Source organism: Oncorhynchus kisutch, linkage group LG2, assembly GCF_002021735.2.
Source record: "Oncorhynchus kisutch isolate 150728-3 linkage group LG2, Okis_V2, whole genome shotgun sequence".
NCBI classification, from domain to species: Eukaryota; Metazoa; Chordata; class Actinopteri; order Salmoniformes; family Salmonidae; genus Oncorhynchus; species Oncorhynchus kisutch.
Window position 1 is genome coordinate 26004216 of NC_034175.2, and position 20406 is coordinate 26024621.

The 20406-nt window shown below is 42.9% G+C and overlaps 1 protein-coding gene across 1 annotated transcript in view; it reads left to right on the plus strand.

The window, feature by feature from the left end:
- LOC109864453 (zinc finger protein 236-like) overlaps positions 1 to 20406 on the plus strand; it is a 91330-nt gene that overhangs the window by 31128 nt on the left and 39796 nt on the right. Inside the window, exons 11-16 of the mRNA XM_031792021.1 lie at positions 3659 to 3862; positions 3948 to 4080; positions 9737 to 9997; positions 10310 to 10566; positions 15110 to 15211; positions 18567 to 18709. Coding sequence (XP_031647881.1) covers positions 3659 to 3862; positions 3948 to 4080; positions 9737 to 9997; positions 10310 to 10566; positions 15110 to 15211; positions 18567 to 18709 — 1100 coding nt within the window. The remainder of the gene's footprint in view (positions 1 to 3658; positions 3863 to 3947; positions 4081 to 9736; positions 9998 to 10309; positions 10567 to 15109; positions 15212 to 18566; positions 18710 to 20406) is intronic.

Consider the following 20406-nt stretch of genomic DNA (forward strand, 5'->3'; position numbering starts at 1 on the left):
ATATTTGTTAATATTAGGAAAGATGTGAAATAAATATAGTAGGCCTAGTCTATATAAAGCTGATGGGATCCTCCTCTATTTAGTAGAGGCCATCACTCTGTTTTCTCACGCAATTGCATAGCCTATAGAAATGTTGAGCAACATGGGCTCATGGGCTCTCATGAAGTGTTTGATTCGATTTTCGATTACATTTGCATTGATGTCAGAGTGATTTAGAGGGACAATAGAGTGCTGAGTACCAGTCAGTTAGCAAGTTTGGTAGGTTACTATCAGCAGCATCAGAGCTTGGAGAAGCCTAATTATCGTGACTATACGGTTATGTGTAATTTGACTGCCTTCATGACTCGTGTCCACCGGTGTGGCGGTAATACGGTCACCGCAACAGTGAATATCAAAGATTCAACCACAAAGACCAGGGACGTTTTTCAATGCCTTGCAAAGAAGGGCACATATTGGTCAATGGGTAAAAACAAAAAACATTGATTATATAACCCTTTGAGCATGGTGAAGTTATTAATTACATGTTGGATGGTGTATCAATACACCCAGTCACTACAAAGATACAGGGATCAAATCAAACTATTTGTCTCATGTTCCGAATTCAACAAGTGTAGACCTTACCGTGAAATGCTTACTTACAAGCCCTTAACCAATAGTGCAGTTCAAGAAGAGTTAAGAAAATATTTACCAAATAAACTAAAGTAAAAAATAATACAAAGTAACACAATAAAATAACAATAACAAGGCTATATACAGGGGGCACCGGTATCGAGTCAGTGTTCGGGGGTACAGGTTAGTTGAGGTTATTTGTACATGTTGGTAGGGGTGAAGTGACTATACATAGATAATGAACAACGAGTAGCAGTTCTTACTTAGCGCTCCGGTTCCGTTTGCCGTGCGGTAGCAGAGAAAACAGTCTTTGACTTAGGTGACTGGAGTCTTTGACAATTTTTTGGGCCTTCCTCTGACACCGCCTAGTTTATAGGTCCTGGATGGCAGGAAGCTTGGCCCCAGTGATGTACTGGGCCGTACGCACTACCCTCTGTAGCGCCTTGCGGTCAGATGCCGAGCAGTTGCCATACCAGGAGGTGATGCAACCGGTCAGGATGCTCTCGATGGTGCAGCTGTATAACTTTTTGAGGATCTGGGGACCCATGCCAAATCTGTTCAGTCTGCTGAGGGGGAATAGGTTTAGTCGTGCCCTCTTCACGACTGTCTTGGTGTGTTTGGACCATGATAGTTCGTTGGTGATGTGGACACCAAGGAACTTGAAACTCTCGACCCGCTCCACTACAGCCCTGTCGATGTTAATGGGGGCCTGTTCGGCCCGCCTTTTCCTGTAATCCATGATCAGCTCCTTTGACTTGCTCACGTTGAGGGAGACGTTGTTGTCCTGGCACCAAACTTAATGATGGTGGTGGAGAGCATTCCAAGACGCGTGAAAGCTGTGATTGAAAATCAGGCTTATTCCACCAAATATTGATTTCTGAACTCTTCCTAAGTTAAAACGTTAGTATTGTGTTGTATAAAAATGGTTATGAACTTTATTTTCTTTGCATTATTCGAGGTTTGACAACACTGCATCTTTTTTGTTATTTTGACCAGTTGGCATTGCCTTTAAATTGTTTAACTTGGGTCAAATGTTTCGGGTAGTCTTCCACAAGCTTCCCACAATAAGTTGGGTGTAATTTGGCCCATTCCTCCTGATGGGTGTAACTGAGTCAGGTTTGTAGACCTCCTTGCTTGCACACACTTTTTCAGTTCTGCCCACAAATTTTCTATAGGATTGAGGTCAGGGCTTTGTGATGGCCACTCCAATACTTTGACTTTGTTGTCCTCAAGCCATTTTGCCACAACTTTGTAAGTATGCTTGAGGTCATTGTCCATTTGGAAGACCCATTTGCGACCAAGCTTTAACTTCCTGACTGATGTCTTGAGATGTTGCTTCAATATATCCACATAATTTTCCCTCCTCATGATGCCATGTATTTTGTGAAGTGCACCAGTCCCTCCTGCAGCAAAGCACCCTCACAACATGATGCTGCCACCCCCGTGCTTCATGGTTGGGATGGTGTTCTTCGGCTTGCAACACTCTCCCTTTTTCCTCCAAACATAACGAGGGTCATTATGGCCAAACAGTTCTATTTTTGTTTCATCAGACCAGCGTACATTTCTCCAAAAAGTACGATCTTTATCCCAATGTGCAGTTGCAAACCGTAGTCTGTCTTTTTTATGGCGGATTTGGAGCAGTGGCTTCTTCCTTGTTGAGTGGCCTTTCAGGTTATGTCAATATAGGACTCGTTTTTACTGTGGATATAGATACTTTTGTACCTGTTTCCTCCAGCATCTTCACCAGGTCCTTTGCTATTGTTCTGGGATTTGCACTTTTCACACCAAAGTGCGTTCATCTCTAGGAGACAGAATGCGTCTCCTTCCTGAGCGGTATGACGGCTGCGTGGTCCCATGGTGTTTATTCTTGCGTACTATTGTTTGTACAGATGAACGTGGTACCTTCAGGTGTTTGGAAATTGCTCCCAAGGATGAACCAGACTTGTGGAGGTCTTGGCTGATTTCTTTCGATTTTCCCATGATGTCAAGCGAAGAGGCACTGAGTTTGAAGGTAGGCCTTGAAGTACATCCACAGGTACAACTCCAATTGACTCAAATTATGTTAATTAGCCTATCAGTTGCTTCTAAAGCCATTACATCATTTTCTGGAATTTTCCCAGCTGTTTAAAGGCACAGTCAACTTAGTGTATGTACATTTCTGACCCACTGGAATTGTGATACAGTGAAATACTGTCTGTTTAACAATTGTTGGAAAAATTACTTGTATCATGCGCAAAGTAGATGTCCTAACCAACATGCCAAAACTATAGTTTAACAAGAAATTTGTGGAGTGGTTGAAAAAAGTACCTAAGTGTATGTAAACTTCTGACTTCAACTGTATAAATAATAAAACCAGAGAAACTGATCATTTTGCAGTGGTCTCTTAATTTTTTCCAGAGTAGTATTATGACAACATTTTGCCCGTTATGGACTTCGGTGAAGTTCTTTTCAGTTGTTCTGGCAGCTGGAATCAAGCGAGTCTACGCCCCTTCGTCTGTGATTGGTCAACAGTAGGGATTCTTCAATAAAGTCTTTGTTGTCATTCAAAGAGATTACTCGTTTTCATGCAACAAAAAATATTGGAAAATACTGCACCAAACATTCTAGTTAGATGTAAAATTGAGCGATTTAAGATCTCTTCGGTAAAAACGTAAAAATGAATGACAGATTTCTAGTTATCTTAGATTAATTCTGACTATTCGGAGGAATCGTATACTGGCTATGGTGTCTCAAAATGGACAAACAGTACTATAGCCGCTTGAAAAAGAAAAGTGAAGGTCTTTAAAGCGAGTACAGTAGTTCGGTTCGGCTAGTTGCTGACAACTTTAGGCGTTGGCGTTCCACAGGATTCTTTTGATTTCATGTCATCTCTCAGGAGACATTGGTACGTTAAATCGATTTCAAGTATGATTTCAAGTATGTATTTTCTCTAGTGTGTCTCTTGATTAAACTGACATGAATACATTTCCATTTCAAAACTGATGCAGTTTGTTCTCGTTATTGTTATTTCATTCTACGTGCTAATTGAGGCGAATGTTCTTGTTGTCAGGTGTGCGTCCGTTCCCGTGCCCTCACTGTGACAAGATCTTCCGTACGTCAGGCCACAGAAAAACGCACATCGCCTCCCACTTCAAGAGCCTGCAGCAGAAGAAGCACAAGTTCCCACGCAAAATCCACAGAACCAAGGTGTCCAAGAGCAACCTACCTCTGCCTGATATCCCCCTGCAAGAGCCCATACTCATCACGGACCTCGGTAACGCATGAATACTCGCTCGCTCCCTCACATTCACGCATGCACACACACACGCACTTTGTTCATATTGTCCCCTCCTCCCCAGGTCTCATCCAGTCCCAGAACCCTCGCCTGGTCTTTCAGACATACCTGGAGATGGTGGACAATGATCGGCCATACAAGTGTCCCTGCTGTAACAAGGCCTATAAGAAATCCAGCCACCTCAAGCAGCACGTTAGGTACAGCTATCCTCTATACGCACTCACGTACACACACGTACTGTGTCTCACACACACACACACACACACACACACACACACACACACACACACACACACACACACACACAGTTTGTATTCACATGTATTCCTTTAGAAATAGCATCCTCTCTGAAGCAGCCGACATATACCAGTGAATGTATTTCTGATACAGTGCAGGGATATATAGTAGTGAGAGGAAGTTATATATTTCGCCTCAGTTTAGATCCTCTTGTACCTTGTCACTGGGATAAGCCTGCTGTAGCATGTCAGACAGCTGCTGAGCTGCCGTTATCAGTGGAGTTAGAGTCCACCCCTGTGGCTTAGGGGCATTAGCTCCTCATTTGATGCGAGAGGGATGAGCCGGGCTGAGCAGAGCCCGGGGATGGACAAGGAGGCAGGGGGAGGAGGGCTCAGCACATGGCAGAGGGTTTGAGCCACTGGCAGACACATGGGTTCAAGTAGTATTTGTTTTCTTTCAAATACTTTGAGGGTTTTATTGAGCCTGCCTAGAGTGCCAGACTAACTTGATCATGCGCAGCTAAAGTACAGTATATACATTACCGTTCATAAGTTGCAAAATGAATAGGAAATTTAGTCAAGATGTTGACAATGTTATAAATAATTATTTTGAATTTAAATAATAATTGTGTCCTTCAAACTTTGTTTTTGTCAAAGAGTCCTCCATTTGGAGCAATTACAGCCTTGTAGACCTTTGGCATTCTAGTTGTCAATTTGTTGAGATAATCTGAAGAGATTTCACCCCATGCTTCCTGAAGCACCTCCAACAAGTTGGGTTGGCTCGATGGGCACTTCACTTCCATCTGCTCCCACAACAGCTCTATAGGGTTGCGATCCGGTGACTGTGCTGGCCATTCCATTATAGACAGAATACCAGATAACTGATTCTTCCATAAATAGTTATTGCATAGTTTTGAGCTGTGCTTTGGTTCATTGCCCAGTTGTAGGAAGATTTGACTCCAAAGGGTATGGCATGGTGTTGCAAAATGGAGTGATAGCCTTCCTTCTTAAAGATCCACTTTACCTCAACCAAAGCCATCACATTGCCTCCACCATGCTTGACAGATGACATCAAGCACTCCTCTAGCATCTTTTCATTTTTTTATGCGTCTCACTAATGTTGATATTTGGGATCTGAACACCTCAAACTTAGATTAGTCTGTCCATAACACTTTTTTCCCCAGTCTTCCTCTGTCCAGTTTCTGTGTTCTTAATCTTTTATTTTTATTGGCCAGTCTGAGATATGGCTTTTTCTTTGCAACCCTGCCTAGAACGCCAGCATCCTGGAGTCGCATCTTCACTGTTGACGTTGTTTTGCGGGTAGTATTTAATGAAGCTGCCAGTTGAGGACTTGTAAGGCATCTGTTTCTCAAACTGTGCACCAGGGCTTCCCACTCCTCTTTCTATTCTGGTTAGAGCCAGTTTGCTCTTCTGTGAAGGGAGTAGTACACAGCGTTGTATGAGTTTCTTGGCAATTTCTCGCATGGAATAGCCTTCATTTCTCAAAACAAGAATAGACTGACGAGTTTCAGGCCACAAATGCTGATGCTCCAGATACTCAACTAGTCTAAAGAAGGCCAGTTTTATTGCTTCTTTAAATCAGGACAACAGTTTTCAGCTGTGCTAACATAATTGCAAAAGGGTTTTCTAATGATTAATTTGCTTTTTTTTAAATTATGAACTTGGATTAGCTAACACAACATGCCATTGGAACACGGGAGTGATGGTTGCTCATAATGGGCCTCTGTACGCGTGTGTAGATATTCCTTAAAAAATCTGCCGTTTCCAGCTACAAAATTAACAATATCTACACTGTTTTTCTGATCAATTTGATGTTATTTTAATGGACAATTTTCTTTGCTTTTCTTTCAAAAACAAGGACATTTCTAAGTGACCCCAAACTTTTGAATGGTAGTGTATACAAAAGTGCTTGGATTCCCCTTCAAATTTGTGGATTCAGCCACGCCCATTGCCCATGACTTTCAACGTGGCACCGTCATAGAATGCCACCTTTACAACAAGTCAGTTCGTCAAGCTGCCTCAGTCAACCGTGAGTGCGGTTATTGTGAAGTGGAAATGTCTAGGCGCCGCGAAGTGGTAGGCCATACAAGCTCACAGAACGCGAGTGCTGAGTGCTGAAGCGCAATCCCGCATAAAAAATTGTCTGTCCTCGGTTGCAACACTCACTACATAGTTTCAAACTGCCTCTAGAAGCAACGTCAGCACAATCATTGTTAGTCGGGAGCTTCATGAAATGGGTTTCCATGGCACACAAGCCTAAGATTACTATGCGCAAGGTCGAGCATCGACTGGAGTGGTGTAAAGCTTGCCGCCATTGGAGAAGTGGAAACGCGTTCTCTGGAGTGATGAATCACACTTCACAATCTGGCAGTCCGACGGACGAATATGGGTTGGCGGATGCCAGGAGAACGCCACCTGCCCCAATGCATAGTGCCAACTGTAAAGTTTGGTGGAGGAGGAATAATGGTCTGGGCTCCTTAGTTCCGTTGAAGGGAAATCTTAACGCTACAGCATACAATTACATTCTAGATGATTCTGCTCTTCCAACTTTGTGGCAACAGTTTGGGGAAGGCCCGTTCCTGTTTTTGCATGACAATACCCCTGTGCACAAAGCGAGGTCCATACAGATGGTTTGTCGAGATCAGTGTGGAATAACTTGACTGGCCTGCACGGAGCCCTAACCTCAACCCCATCGAACATCTTTGGGATGAATTGGACCACGGACTGCGAGCCAGGCCTAATCGGCCAACATCACTAATGCTCACTAATGCTCTTGTGGCTGAATGGAAGCAAGTCCCCGCAGCAATGTTCCAACATCTAGTGGAAAGCCTACCCAGAATAGTGGAGGCTGTTTTGGCAGCAATAATTTTGCAATTAGATGTTAAACTAGCAGGTGTACACATACTTTTCGTCATGAAGTGTATTTAAAGTATAGAAAACAAATACAATTTGAACCCAGGTCTGGCTAATGTCTACTGTCTATGCCCTGTGGGCCTGGTTTATGATAGGACAGGCCAGTTTAGAGAGGAAAACGATTTGAAGGGATTTAGGGACAGAGAGGGGGAGAGAAATATTCAGATGTGGGGTGGCAGGTAGCCTAGTGGATAAGAGCGTTGGGCCAGTAACCAAAACAGTAATTGCTCCTGTAAGTCGCTCTGGATAAGAGCGTCTGCTAAATGACTAAAATGTGTGACAGGCCATTTTATTTTGTCTGGTTTAATCTCCAGGTTGTTGTCAGGAATAACGTGTAATGTCACAGTGATGGATAGGTCTTATTTTTGTTTTCAGTAGCCTAAGTCATTACAGGTCCATTAACTAGCAAATGTATCTGGAAAATGTCATCCCGCCATTTACCACAGGAACAAAATCCCTCTACAATGAGTATCACATTCAGTTTCAGAGTTTTTTTCTTAGGATGAGAAAAATGGGAGATTGAAGTTTGGGGCTCCAAGGAGTAATTGGCGAGCGATATTCATTGATTCTCTCAAGATGTCGTTTTGCCCTTTGGGCTGACACATCGAATCTTCCCCTTTTACAAAAATGATTCTTTGTTTCACTACTGTGGGGAAAAGAAAAAAGTAACAGCCTATTTAACAAAGGTCACAGTCTCGATAAACAAGGAAACAAAAGTTGACCTTAATGTTAATATAATATAATATAAAACCTTAATAACGACGTTGCCTTCGCTGCTCTGCTCAGCCTATCTGAGATTGATGTTCTGTACTCCCTCCTGTCTGTTTACGTTAGACCTAGGACCGAGCCCAAGTCAAAACTCTGTCACATTATACTGATAAACGTGTTCCTCAGAGGGAATTTACTGCATACACCAATCATAACGTATAATGCTTTACGGTTCTTTTTTGGGGGGGATTTGCAAGTTCGAGTCCCTTGACATGTATAGAACTATTTATTCTCCCTAATTTGAGCCATTGACTCAGACCATAACACACCCAGTCATAACATTCTACTATACCCAGGGTTGATATGCAAAGTGTTTGTGATATGTCCAGAGGGAGATTCTTGCGGATCAAAACGTTGTCAGTAAAGGTGGTCTTTGGGAGCATATTCAGTGTGAGGGCCTTTCTGTTCTTGTGCATTCGGAAAGTATTCAGACCCCTTGACTTTCTCCAAATTTTGTTACCTTACAGCCTTATTTTAAAATGGATTTAATAGTTTTTTCCCCCTCATCAATTTACACACAAAACTTCATAATGACAAAGCAAAATGTATAAAACATTGTCAGGAATTTTTTGCAAATGTATAAAAAAATAAATAATATCACACTTTACTCAGTACTTTGTTGAATCCCCTTTGGCAACGATTACAGCCTCGAGTCTTTTTGGGTATGACGCCACAAGCTTGGCACACCTGTATTTGGGGAGTTTCTCCCATTCTTCTCTGCAGATCCTCTCAAGCTCTGTCAGGTTGGATGGAGAGCATCACTGCACAGCTATTTTCAGGTGTCTCCAGAGATGTTCAGGTCCGGGCTCTGGCTGGGCCACTCAAGTACATTGAGACTTGTCCCGAAGCCCCCTGCGTTGTCTTGGTTGTGTGCTTAGGGTCTTTGTCCTGTTGGAAGGCGAACCTTCGCCCCAGTCTGAGGTCCTGAGTGCTCTGGAGCAGGTTTTCATCTCTGTACTTTGCTCTGTTCATCTAGTCTCCCAGTCCCTGCCGTTGAAAAACATCCCCACAGCATGATGGTGCCACCACCATGCTTTACTGTAGGTATGGTGCCAGGTTTCCTCCAGATGTGATGCTTGGCATTCATTCCAATGAATATAATCTTGGTTTCATCAGACCAGAGAATCTTGTTTTTCGTGGTCTGAGAGTCCTTATTAAGGTGCCTTCTACTGAGGAGTGGCTTCTGTTGGGCCACTCTACTATAAAAGTCTGATTGGTGGAGTGCTGCAGAGATGGTTGTCCTTCTGGAAGGTTCCCCCATCTCCACAGAGGAACTCTGGAGTTCTGTCAGAGTGACCATCAAGTTCTTGGTCACCTCCCTGAACAAGGCCCTTTTCAGTTTGGCTGGGCGGCCAGCTCTAGGAAGATCTTAGTGGTTCCAAACTTCTTCCATTTAAGGATGATGGAGGCCACTGTGTTCTTGGGGACCTTCAATACTGCTGACATTTTTTGGTACCCTTCCCCAGATCTGTGCCACGACGCAATCCTGTCTCGGAGGTCTACTGACAATTCCTTTCGTCCTCATGGCTTGGTTTTTGCTCTGACATGCACTGTCAACTGTGGGACCTTATATAGACAGGTGTGTTCCTTTCCAAATTATGTCCAATCATTTCAATTTACTGCAGGTGTACTCCAAGTTGTAGAAACTTCTGAGGATGATCAATGGAAACAGGATGCACCTGAGCTCAATTTGGAGTTTTTCTGTTTTTATTTGTAATAACTCTGCAAAAATATTTTTAACCTGTCATTATGGGGTATTGTATGTAGATTGAGGATATATATATATTTTTTTTTTGTAATCAATTTTAGAATAAGGCTGTAGCATAATAAAATGTGTAAAAAGTCTTGGTCTGAATACTTTCTGAATGCACGGTCTGTCTCATGATATTAATATTGTTCGGTCATCTTCCATCAGGTCTCACACGGGAGAGAGGCCGTACAAGTGTGTCCAGTGCAGTAAGGGCTTTGCCTCCTCGGGGGTGCTGAAGGCCCACATCCGGACCCACTCGGGCCTCAAGGCCTACAAGTGCCTGATTTGTGACACCACGTTCACCACCAGCGGCAGCCTGCGCCGCCATATGACCACCCACAGCGACATGCGGCCCTACATGTGCCCTTACTGCCAGAAGACCTTCAAGTCCTCACCCAACTGCAGGAAGCACATGAAGACCCACAGGTTAGTAATGCTCATGTGTTGTCGGGCACAGAGTTGTTTCAGGTCATGTGATCTGACCAGGTGGAAAAAGGAAAAACTACAGGCCCTAATTCAGGGCATGTGATCAAGAATACTGGCTAGCTAAGTGGCTAGCACTGCGTCGCTCTCCCAATTTGGTTATTGTCACATTGCTGAAATTTGTGTGAAATTGAATCTTTCTCAACTCTAAATCTCTAGATATCTAATATTTCCATAGGAAATGGCTGATTTCTGTTTGTTTTGTAGGTCAAAGTAGTAAGCAACCTGAATCCACCTCCTCATTCCCCCTCCCAGGTATGAGTTGGCCCAGCAGCTCCACCAACAGCAGAACCCGGAGCCTTCGCCGCTGGACGACCCCATGGATGGCACCACCGTGACCCACGACCTACAGGTGGAGCTGGAGGACGGCACCCTACAGCAGGAGGCTCCTCCCACGGTGGGCTCGGAGCAGCAGGGCATGCTGGACCTGGGCCAGGCGCAGGTGGTGGACGGCGGCCAACAGGTGCCGCTGGAGACCCAGCTGAGTGACCAGCCCCTGGGACAGGAAGAGGGTAAGAGTGTCAGCATGTTAGAAGGCATCAGTTTAGAAGGCATCAGTCTTGAACACGTAAAACGTAGTTATTAGGGACCCATGGTGATTGCCAGATCAGTGATTCTGTGCAGTCTGACGGCAGTCTGATCTCGAACATAGTCTTTTCATGTCGATGACAATCATGCCACATCTTTATAGGCCTGCTGCCACATCAATGGGGTCGATTTCAAACCATGTGTATTGATTTCAAAATTAAATAAATCATGAACATGAAAAATAAAGTTGACAATGTAAACATATTTTCGAGAACGGGTGAAGTAATGTATGTTGAAATCAAAAACCTATCAATTGAAAGCAAAATGTATATAATTGTAAACTAAAATAAGACATCAAAATGCACAAACTTGTAAGCAAATCATTTAAAAGCGAGAGCAAAACTATGACAAATGCTAAAAAATATATATTTGAAAACATATGCAAAAATCCTTTTTGGTGAAACTTTCCCAGCAACCAATCCTATTGAATACATTTTTCCTACACACTTGCCAGCATGTACTACCTTTTGGTTATGCTACTCATATCTCTGCTTTTGATGTCTGTTTCTTTGCTTTCACTGCCAGTCTTTTCGATTGCGAGTTTTGCCATTATTAGAGGGAGGCGTAGACAATGAGTCTCCATTGGTCCACTAGTTTTTCTCATTTGTCAGAGTCTTGCTCTGGCTTTGAAGTTTTTGGATTTAGCTTTTGATGTGTTATTTTTGTTTACAATTCTATACATACTATACTATACTATACTATACTATACTATACTATGCTTTCAATTGTTTGGCTTTTTGATTTCAACATCAATTATTTCCCCCGTCCTCGAAAATATGTTTACATTCTCAACTTTATTTTTCATGTTCATGATTTATCTTATTTTCAATTCAAATCATATAGTGTGAAATTGACCCCGTACACATCCCTCTAACTTTCATTGGGGGATCCACGTAGTTCTATGTTGGCTGTACAAAGGATGATGTGAACAAAGTGAAGGTGTCTGAATCCTTCCCAACATCAACAGACACTTCTACAGAGATACTTTTGCTCTCCACCCGTCTCTCTTGATCTTAGACTGTATTTTTCATTTGACCAGTCTACACGGCAAGGTGTTTCATTTTCAGGGACATTGGTTCGCCACAACTGTGTTCGCAAATAAAGCAAGGAACTGTTGAATATGGAATCTTATTCATATTTTGAATATCAATATCTTTCTAAACGACACTCCTTTAAGAGGGCAAAGGGCACAAATCTGGGTTTCTACACGGGCACTCATCTTGTCCGTCTGTGTAACTCCTCCATCTCTCTTCCTTCCTAAACTCCAAATAGTAAGTCCGTTTATTTCACTGTATATCTGTCCCTTACTCAAACGCTATTTCCATCCCAACGCTGGATCTTCAGAAACCTTCTCTTTTCTTATTGGTGCCTTTCTTGGAATTGTTATTCCAATGGGTTTTTCTATACAATGAGTTTGCGTCTCGTTAGGATTCATGGTGTGTGACTGACGGAACCACGTCCTTGACCTTGTAGCTTTTAACATTTTAAAACCGTTCCAACATATGCTATATTTAACCTCAGCAGAGAGAGAGAAGAGCATATAGCACAACACATGAAACTGGGCCAGAGGTCAAGCTTCAATCCTCATAAAAATTGTTACATTACCCTTTCAACCTCACGAGTTCACGGTGAGTAAAAGAAAAGAGACCTGAAAGAGGGGAAAAAATAAACTCATCCTAGCTTTACCATTGTACATGATTTAGATTAGTATTCGTCCTCTCAGCCTTCAATCAAGTCCTTTTTAGAGCTATCGCTTAAGACCGTAACGTTTGTAAAAAAAAGGCTTAAATGCATGAGCTAACCCCTGACCCATTCACAGAGAGAACAGATAACCTCTTGATTTGATTCACTGATGCCTATGGATTCAAAAATAATTTAAAAAATTGTGTGTGTGTGTGTGTATATATATATATATATATATATATATATATATATATATACATACATACATACATACATACATACATACATACATACATACATACATACATACATACATAAACACACACACACACTAACGCTCAAAAGTTTGGGGTCACTTAGAAATGTCCTTGTTTTTGAAAGAAAAGCAAAAAAAAAAAATGTCCATTTAAAATAACATCAAATTGATCCGAAATAAAGTGTAGACATTGTTAATGTTGTAAATGACTATTGTAGCTGGAAACGGCAGATTTTTTATGCAATATCTACATAGGCGTACAGAGGCCCATTATCAGCAACCATCACTCCTGTGTTCCAATGGCACGTTATGTTAGCTAATCCAAGTTTATCATTTTAAAAGGCTAATTGATCTTTAGAAAACCCTTTTGCAATTACGTTAGCACAGCTGAAAACTGTTGTCCTGATTTAAAGAAGCAATAAAACTGGCTTTTAGACAAGTTGAGTATCTGGAGCATCAGCATTTGTGGGTTCGATTACAGGCTCACACTAGCCAGAAACCAAGACTTTCAAAGATAAAAGATTTTTTCCATATGCACGAAAAGCTTATTTTTTGTGCAATAAAAAGGCTAATAAAAGGCTACAATGTGCCGTGTTGTCACACGATGCCACAGATGTCTCAAAATGGTTGTGTTTATATTTTTGTTCAGTGTAATATATACAGGTACTTTCCAAAATAATGGAAACACTTGAGTAAATGAGGTATACAAAGTATATTGAAAGCTTGTGCATCCACACAGGTGTGGTTTCTGAGTTAATTAAGCAATTAACATCCCATCATGCTCAGGGTAATGTATAAAAATGCCCAGTTGCCCATTATTTTGGTTACCATGACCAGAAGATGAGATTTCAGTGACTTTGAAAGAGGGGTCTGAAAGGAGCATTGGGGGTTTAAAGGGTGTGTCAGTCTCCAGATCTCAACCCAATTGAACACTTATGGGAGATTCTGGAGTGGCGCCTGAGACTGCATCAACACAACACCAAATGATGGAATTTATTGTGGAAGAATGGTGTCGCATCCCTCCAATAGAGTTCCAGACACTTGTAGAATATAAGCCAAGGTTCCCTGATGCTGTTTTTGCGGCTCGTGGTTGCCCAACATCCTATTAAGACACTTTATGTTGGTCTTAACTTTTTTTCTTTTTTTTGCAATTACCTGTACAGGTGAACCTTCGAACTACAAAATTGCCTTGTCATATCATGTTTGCCTCAGTTAAACGCCAAACAACAGTCGACATAGAGAGGCTGTTTGAGTCTACAGGAAAGTCTCTAAAGTATTTTTTTTTTCTCCATCTAAGATTGGGTAGGAAAGGTATTCTTGGTCTCTGCAGTCCCACAAAGGGCTCTTGTCAAAGGTAGTGCACTATATAGGGAATAGGGAGCCACTTGGAATGCAGTCTGAGTATCACAGTGTGACAGTGATTGGGCCTGGGGAGCTTTAGGCGGATCAAAGGTCAGCAAACTGGAATCAGGTTGGTACTCCAGAGGACAGGTCGCCTGTCTGTCTTCAAGAAAGGTCACTATTGTCAGTGGCAGTCTTTTTGCCATTCAAAAAACTAGAGGGCAAACGAAAATGGAGACTTGATTAGTGACCTTTCTCTCTAGACTCTCAATCTCAACTTTCAAAAAATATGTTCATATGACTTTCATTTTGCCAGGATAGACCATGGGTGTTAGAAACCTCTGTTCCGAGGGTAATCCTGATTGCCATCTATAAGGTTTGAATTGAAACACCGTGCCCGGTAGAACTGGCCGAATAAAAACCATCTAAGATCCATAGTCTATAATTCCTCTCAGTACAAAGTACAAAGAAAAACTGGACTTGCTCTACGTGAAGCATCTCTAGTTCTCCAATGCTTTGTGCTTGACATTCAGCCTGGGTCCAAAGACCGACAGTAAATTAAAGATGAACCCCAATTTGACGACTGAACCCTGACTTGCTCTCTTGATGCTGTCTGCGTGCTGTATTGCTTTAACGGCCTAGAGCAATCGGAAGCGGGATTTTTTTTCCTGTGCTTTATATATATTTCCACACTATGAGGTTGGAATAATAGTGTGAAAATGATGATAATGACCTTCTAGTGTAAGAGCTGTTTGAGAAGAACGCCTGAACTTTCTACCTATTTTGGTGGGAGGGAGTTTTTGCCTTCCATGTTGACATCACCATGCGGTAAATTAGTTAATAGACCAATAAGAAAGAGTTCCAAACCTCTCTGCCGATAAGTGCCCATTTTTTGTTTCCCCCTCCCCACTCAAATCACTCCCACACAGTCCTAGCAAAATTATTATAATTTTTTTCTTGCTCGAGAAATCCTTCTTTGCTAAGAAGCTACAGTATTTTGGGGTTTTGTTTCTTTCTGACCATTTTCATTGGAAAAAAAATCACAGTAATTATTTGATGTTGAGACAAAGGTCCAATGCAGCTGTTTTTAAGTGAACCGTAATACTTTGGTCTTTTATTTACACAGTCTACCCAGACTAACCTGCTTTGTTCCTCTGTCTTCTTATCTTTCCCCCTCTTGACTCCAGACACCTTTGTGACTACCCAGCATGCTCTGCCTCAGAATATTAGCCAGTTTGAGACACAGACACTCCCGCAGCCTGGCTTTGACCAGCAAACACTTACTCAAGGTAACTCATGCACGTACACACACAAACACACACTGCATGGTAGTGCCATACAAACCTTTCTCTCGGTACATTTAACAATGTCTGAGTTAACCCGGGGTAAATTATGCACTGGCACACACATACACGCGTTGGCAGCCACGCGGGCTGTCTCAATCCAGTGTAATGGACAAACGCCATGGTTGCCTCTGACCTCTGGCTGAGAAGAGCCCATTTACAGCGAGGACTGTCAGAAAGCATCTGCTTGGCACATCAGATGTAACATTTTCACAATGGGTAGCCTAACCTTTTGTCTCCGTAACGATTGCATCCAGCCTCTATTGCCCACAGCAATATTGCTCTCCCCCTCCTACAGAGGTGCATCAAACACTAGAACACGTTCTCTTTCGACAGGTTTCCTGCCACATCCAAGGCCTCCCTATACTCTCTGTATAGTTTTGATAAAGTAAAAAGTTTGATGTCATAAATAAACCCGAGACCGACAGCAGGGAGGATATTGATATGTGTGTGTGTGTGTGTGTGTGTGTGTGTGTGTGTGTGTGTGTGTTTCTCGTGAGCATGTGTGTGGCACTCCACCAGGTGGACTTCTACACATTTCCTCTCCTCTCTTGTTCTTTTCAAGAAGGAAAGCAAGGAATTATTAGAGGAATCCGGGTACTTCTCTCTGCCGTCTGCCAGCATTTTAATGAACCGTGTCCGTTCATTAATATCAGTGAGTGGAGCTTTAATGAAGGACTGTGTGCTTCAGTGAGTCCCCTAATTTGCACCCGAAGACAATCCGACTGGTGGCCCAGGAAGTTTCCTGCACAGTCTTTGTCCACACGCGCGCACAGACTGGCGGCATGGGCTCTGGAAGCATCAGTTTGTTAATGGCGCGTTGTAGGAGGATGAGCCGTTGCGATCCTTAATTAGCTTTTGAGGAACTTTTCCAATCACACTTTTAGCCATGTTTTGCAGTAAGTCATTAATTAATGTCCTCCTCCTAATTTGGCAAAGGCTCTAGCCTCTAGCCAGATATCCAGATGTACAGGGTTAACTCATTTCGTGCTGTGGTGCATCTCCTGTTGGGAAGTGTGAGGTTTATCCATAATAGGCTTTTCAAATCCACTTCTATCTCTGTAATCAATTAACCTATTCTAAGGTTCAAGCTGTGTACCAGTGGAGACTTGTGGTGGGAGAAATCAGAGGACAGGTACCTGGAATTAAAATGATTGGAACGGTATCAAACACATTCATTCCCTTACAGCCATGACAATGAGCCCGTCCTTCGAATTCAAGCTTCCACATGTGTATACGGTGCATTTGGAAAGTATTCAGACCCCTTGACTTTTTCCACATTTTGTTACATTACAGCCTTATTCGAAAATTGATTAAATATTTGTTTCCCCTCATCAATCTACACACAATACCCCATAACAGGTTTTTAGACATTTTTGCAAATGTATTAACAGTAAAAACTGAAATATCACTGTTACATACGTATTCAAATCCTCTCTAGCTCTGTCAGGTTGGCTGGGAAGCGGCATCGCTGCACAGCTATTTTCAGTTTTTTTTCAGAGATCGGGTTCAAGTCTGGGCTCTTGCTGGGTCACTCAAGGACATTCAGAGACTTGTCCCGAAGCCACTCTTGCGTTGTCTTGGCTGTGTGCTTAGGATTGTTGTCCTGTTCGAAGGTGAACCTTCACCCCAGTCTGAGGTCCTGAGCTCTCTGGAGCAGGATTCTATCAAGGATCTCTCTGAGTTCATTTTTCCCTAGATCCTAACTAGTCTCCCAGTCTTTGCCGCTGAAAAACTTCCCCACAGCATGATGCTGCCACCACCATGCTTCACCGTAGGGATGGTGCCAGGTTTCCTCCAGAGGTGATGCTTGGCATTCAGGCCAAAGAGTTCAATCTTGGTTTCATCAGACCAGAGCATCTTGTTTCTCATGGTCTGAGAGTCCTTTAGGAGCATTTTGGCAAACTCCAAGCGGGCTGTCATGTAACTTTTACTGAGGAGTGGCTTTTGTGGCCTGATTGGTGGAGTACTACAAAGATGGTTGTCCTTCTGGAAGGTTCTCCCATCTCCACAGAGGAACTCTGGAGCTCTGTCAGATTGACCATCAGGTTCTTGTAAGATGTGGATGTCGATTAAGGCAGCCCCATGCACCTCTCTGAGGGCTTGGGTTAAATGTGGAAGACACATTTCAGTTGAAGGCATTCAGTTGTACAACTGACTAGGTATCCCCTTTTCTCCTCCGATTACTCAGTTTTGCCGGGTGGTCAGCTCTGATTTTAAAAATTGATTTAACCTTTATTTAACTATGCAAGTCAGTTAAGAACAAATTCTTATTTACAATGACAGCCTAACCCGGCCAAACCCCCCCCCCCCTAACCCGGACAGCGCTAGGGAAATTGTGCGGCACCATATGGGACTCCTGATCACGGCCGGTTGTGATACGGGATCGAACCCGGGTCTGTAGTGACATCTCTAGCACTGCGATGCACTGCCTTAGACCACTGCGCCACTCGGTCCCCAAAAGAAGAGTCTTGGTGGTTCTAAACTTCTTCTATTTAAGAATGATGGAGGCCACTGTGTTGCTGGGGACCTTCAATGCTGCAGAATTTGTTTGGTACCGTTCCCCAGATCTATGTCTCGACACTGATGTCTGCGCTCTACGGACAATTCCTTCAACGTCATGGCTTGGTTTTTGCTCTGACGTGCACTGTCAACTGTGGGACCTTATATAGATAGGTCCAGTCAATTGAATTTCCCACAGAAGGACTCCAATCAAGTTGTAGAAACATCTCAAGGATGATCAATGCAAACGGGAAGCACCTGAGCTCAATTTTGAGTCTCGTAGCAAAGGGTCTGAATAGTTAAGTAAATTAGCAAAAATGTCAAAAGAAAATATTTTGCTTTGTCATTATGAGGTATAGTGTGTAGATTGATGAGAATTTTTTCAATGTATTTTGTTTTTATTAATAGGGGCGGCAGGTAGCCTAGTGGTTAGAGCTTTGGGCCAGTAACCGAAAGGTTGCTGGATCGAATCCCCAAGCTGACAAGGTAAAAAATCTGTCGTTCTGCCCCATGAACAAGGCAGTTATCCCTCTGTTCACCGGTAGGCCGTCATTGTAAATAAGAATTTGTTCTTAAACTTTATTTAACTAGGCAAGTCAGTTTAAGTAAAACATGAATAATAATAGTAATACATTCGAATAAGGCGTAACAAAATGTGCAAAAAGTCAAGTGGTCTGAATACTTTCTGAATGCACTGTACACCCTCCTTTAGAGTTGCTAGGGTCCCTTAAGTTCTCATACAGGGTTAACCCATTGTATGCTGTAGTGCTGACTGTACCCCTTTTGTGTCCTCGTGCAGGTTTCACCATCACCGCGGACGGCTATGCCCAGGCCCAGTTCTCCACAGTGCAGCAGCTACAGGACTCCAGCACCCTGGAGTCTCAGGCCCTGTCCTCCAGCTACCACCCCCAGAACCTGCTCCATGTGCCCAGCCAAGAGGTGGTGAGTCCAGCACCGTCAGCCTCTGACCGCCACACCTTCCACGGGGGGCTTCCATCTCACCATCATAGCGTGGCATTGGCCCTATGTAGAGAGTAGGGTTGCAAAATTTCCCCAAAGTTCTCAGTAAACCCTCCCATAGGGATTTCTGAAAAACACAGGGACTTTGGGAAATGTCAAATTTAAATGTTATTTATCACACAATGACTCCATGCAGATCTCCTCTAGAGCAGTGATGTTTTTGGGCTGTTGCTGGGCAACACGGACTTTCAACTCCCTCCAAAGATTTTCTATGGGGTTTAGATCTGGAGACTGGCTAGGCCACTCCAGGACCTTGAAATGCTTCTTACGAAGCCACTCTTTCGTTGCCCGGGCGGTGTGTTTGGGATCATTTTCATGCTGAAAGACCCAGCCACGTTTCATCTTCAATGCCCTTGCTGATGGAAGGAGGTTTTCACTCAAAATCTCACGATACATGGCCCCATTCCTTATTTCCTTTACACGGATCAGTCGTCCTGGTCCCTTTGCAGAAAAACAGCCCCAAAGCATGATGTTTCCACCCCCATGCTTCACAGTAGGTATGGTGTTCTTTGGATGCAACTCAGCATTTTTTGTCCTCCAAATACGACGAGTTGAGTTTTACCATATCTGACCATTTGACATTCTCCCAATCTTCTTCTGGATCATCCAAATGCTGTCTAGTAAATTTCAGACGGGCCTGGACATGTACTGGCTTAAGCAGGGGGACACGCCTGGCACTGCAGGATTTGAGTCCCTGGCGGCTTAGTGTGTTACTGATGGTATGCTTTGTTACTTTGGTCCCAGCTCTCTGCAGGTCATTCACTAGGTCCCCCCATGTGGTTCTGGGATTTTTGCTCACCGTTCTTGCGATCATTTTGACCTCACAGGGTGAGATCTTGCGTGGAGCCCCAGATCGAGGGAGATTATCAGTCGTCTTGTATGTCTTCCATTTCCTAATAATTGCTCCCACAGTTGATTTCTTCAAACCAAGCTGCTTACCAATTGCAGATTCTGTCTTCCCAGCCTGGTTCAGGTCTACAATTTTGTTTCTGGTGTCCTTTGACAGCTCTTTGGTCTTGGCCATAGTGGAGTTTGGAGTGTGACTGTTTGAGGTTGTGGACAGGTGTCTTTTATACTGATAACAAGTTCAAACAGGTGCCATTAATACAGGTAACGAATGGAGGACAGAGGAGCCTCTTAAAGAAGAAGTTACAGGTCTGTGAGAGCCAGAAATCTTGCTTGTTTGTAGGTGACCAAATACTTATTTTCCACCATAATTTGCTAATAAATTAATAAAAAATCCTACAATGTGATTTTCTGGATTTTTTTTCTCATTCTGTCTGTCATAGTTGAAGTGTATCTATGAAGAAAATTACAGGCCTCTCATCTTTTTAAGTGGGAGAACTTGCACAATTGGTGGCTGACCAAATACTTTTTTGCCCCACTGTATACATGAAGGCAGGGTTAAGTGACTAGGCATCCGGAAAGATAATAATAAGGTACTTGAGGTAGATATATACATGAAGGCAGGGTAAAGTGACTAGGCATCCGGAAAGATAATAATAAGGTATTTGAGGTAGATATGTACATGAAGGCAGGGTAAAGTGACTAGGCATCAGGATAGATAATAATAAGGTATTTGAGGTAGATATATACATGAAGGCAGGGTAAAGTGACTA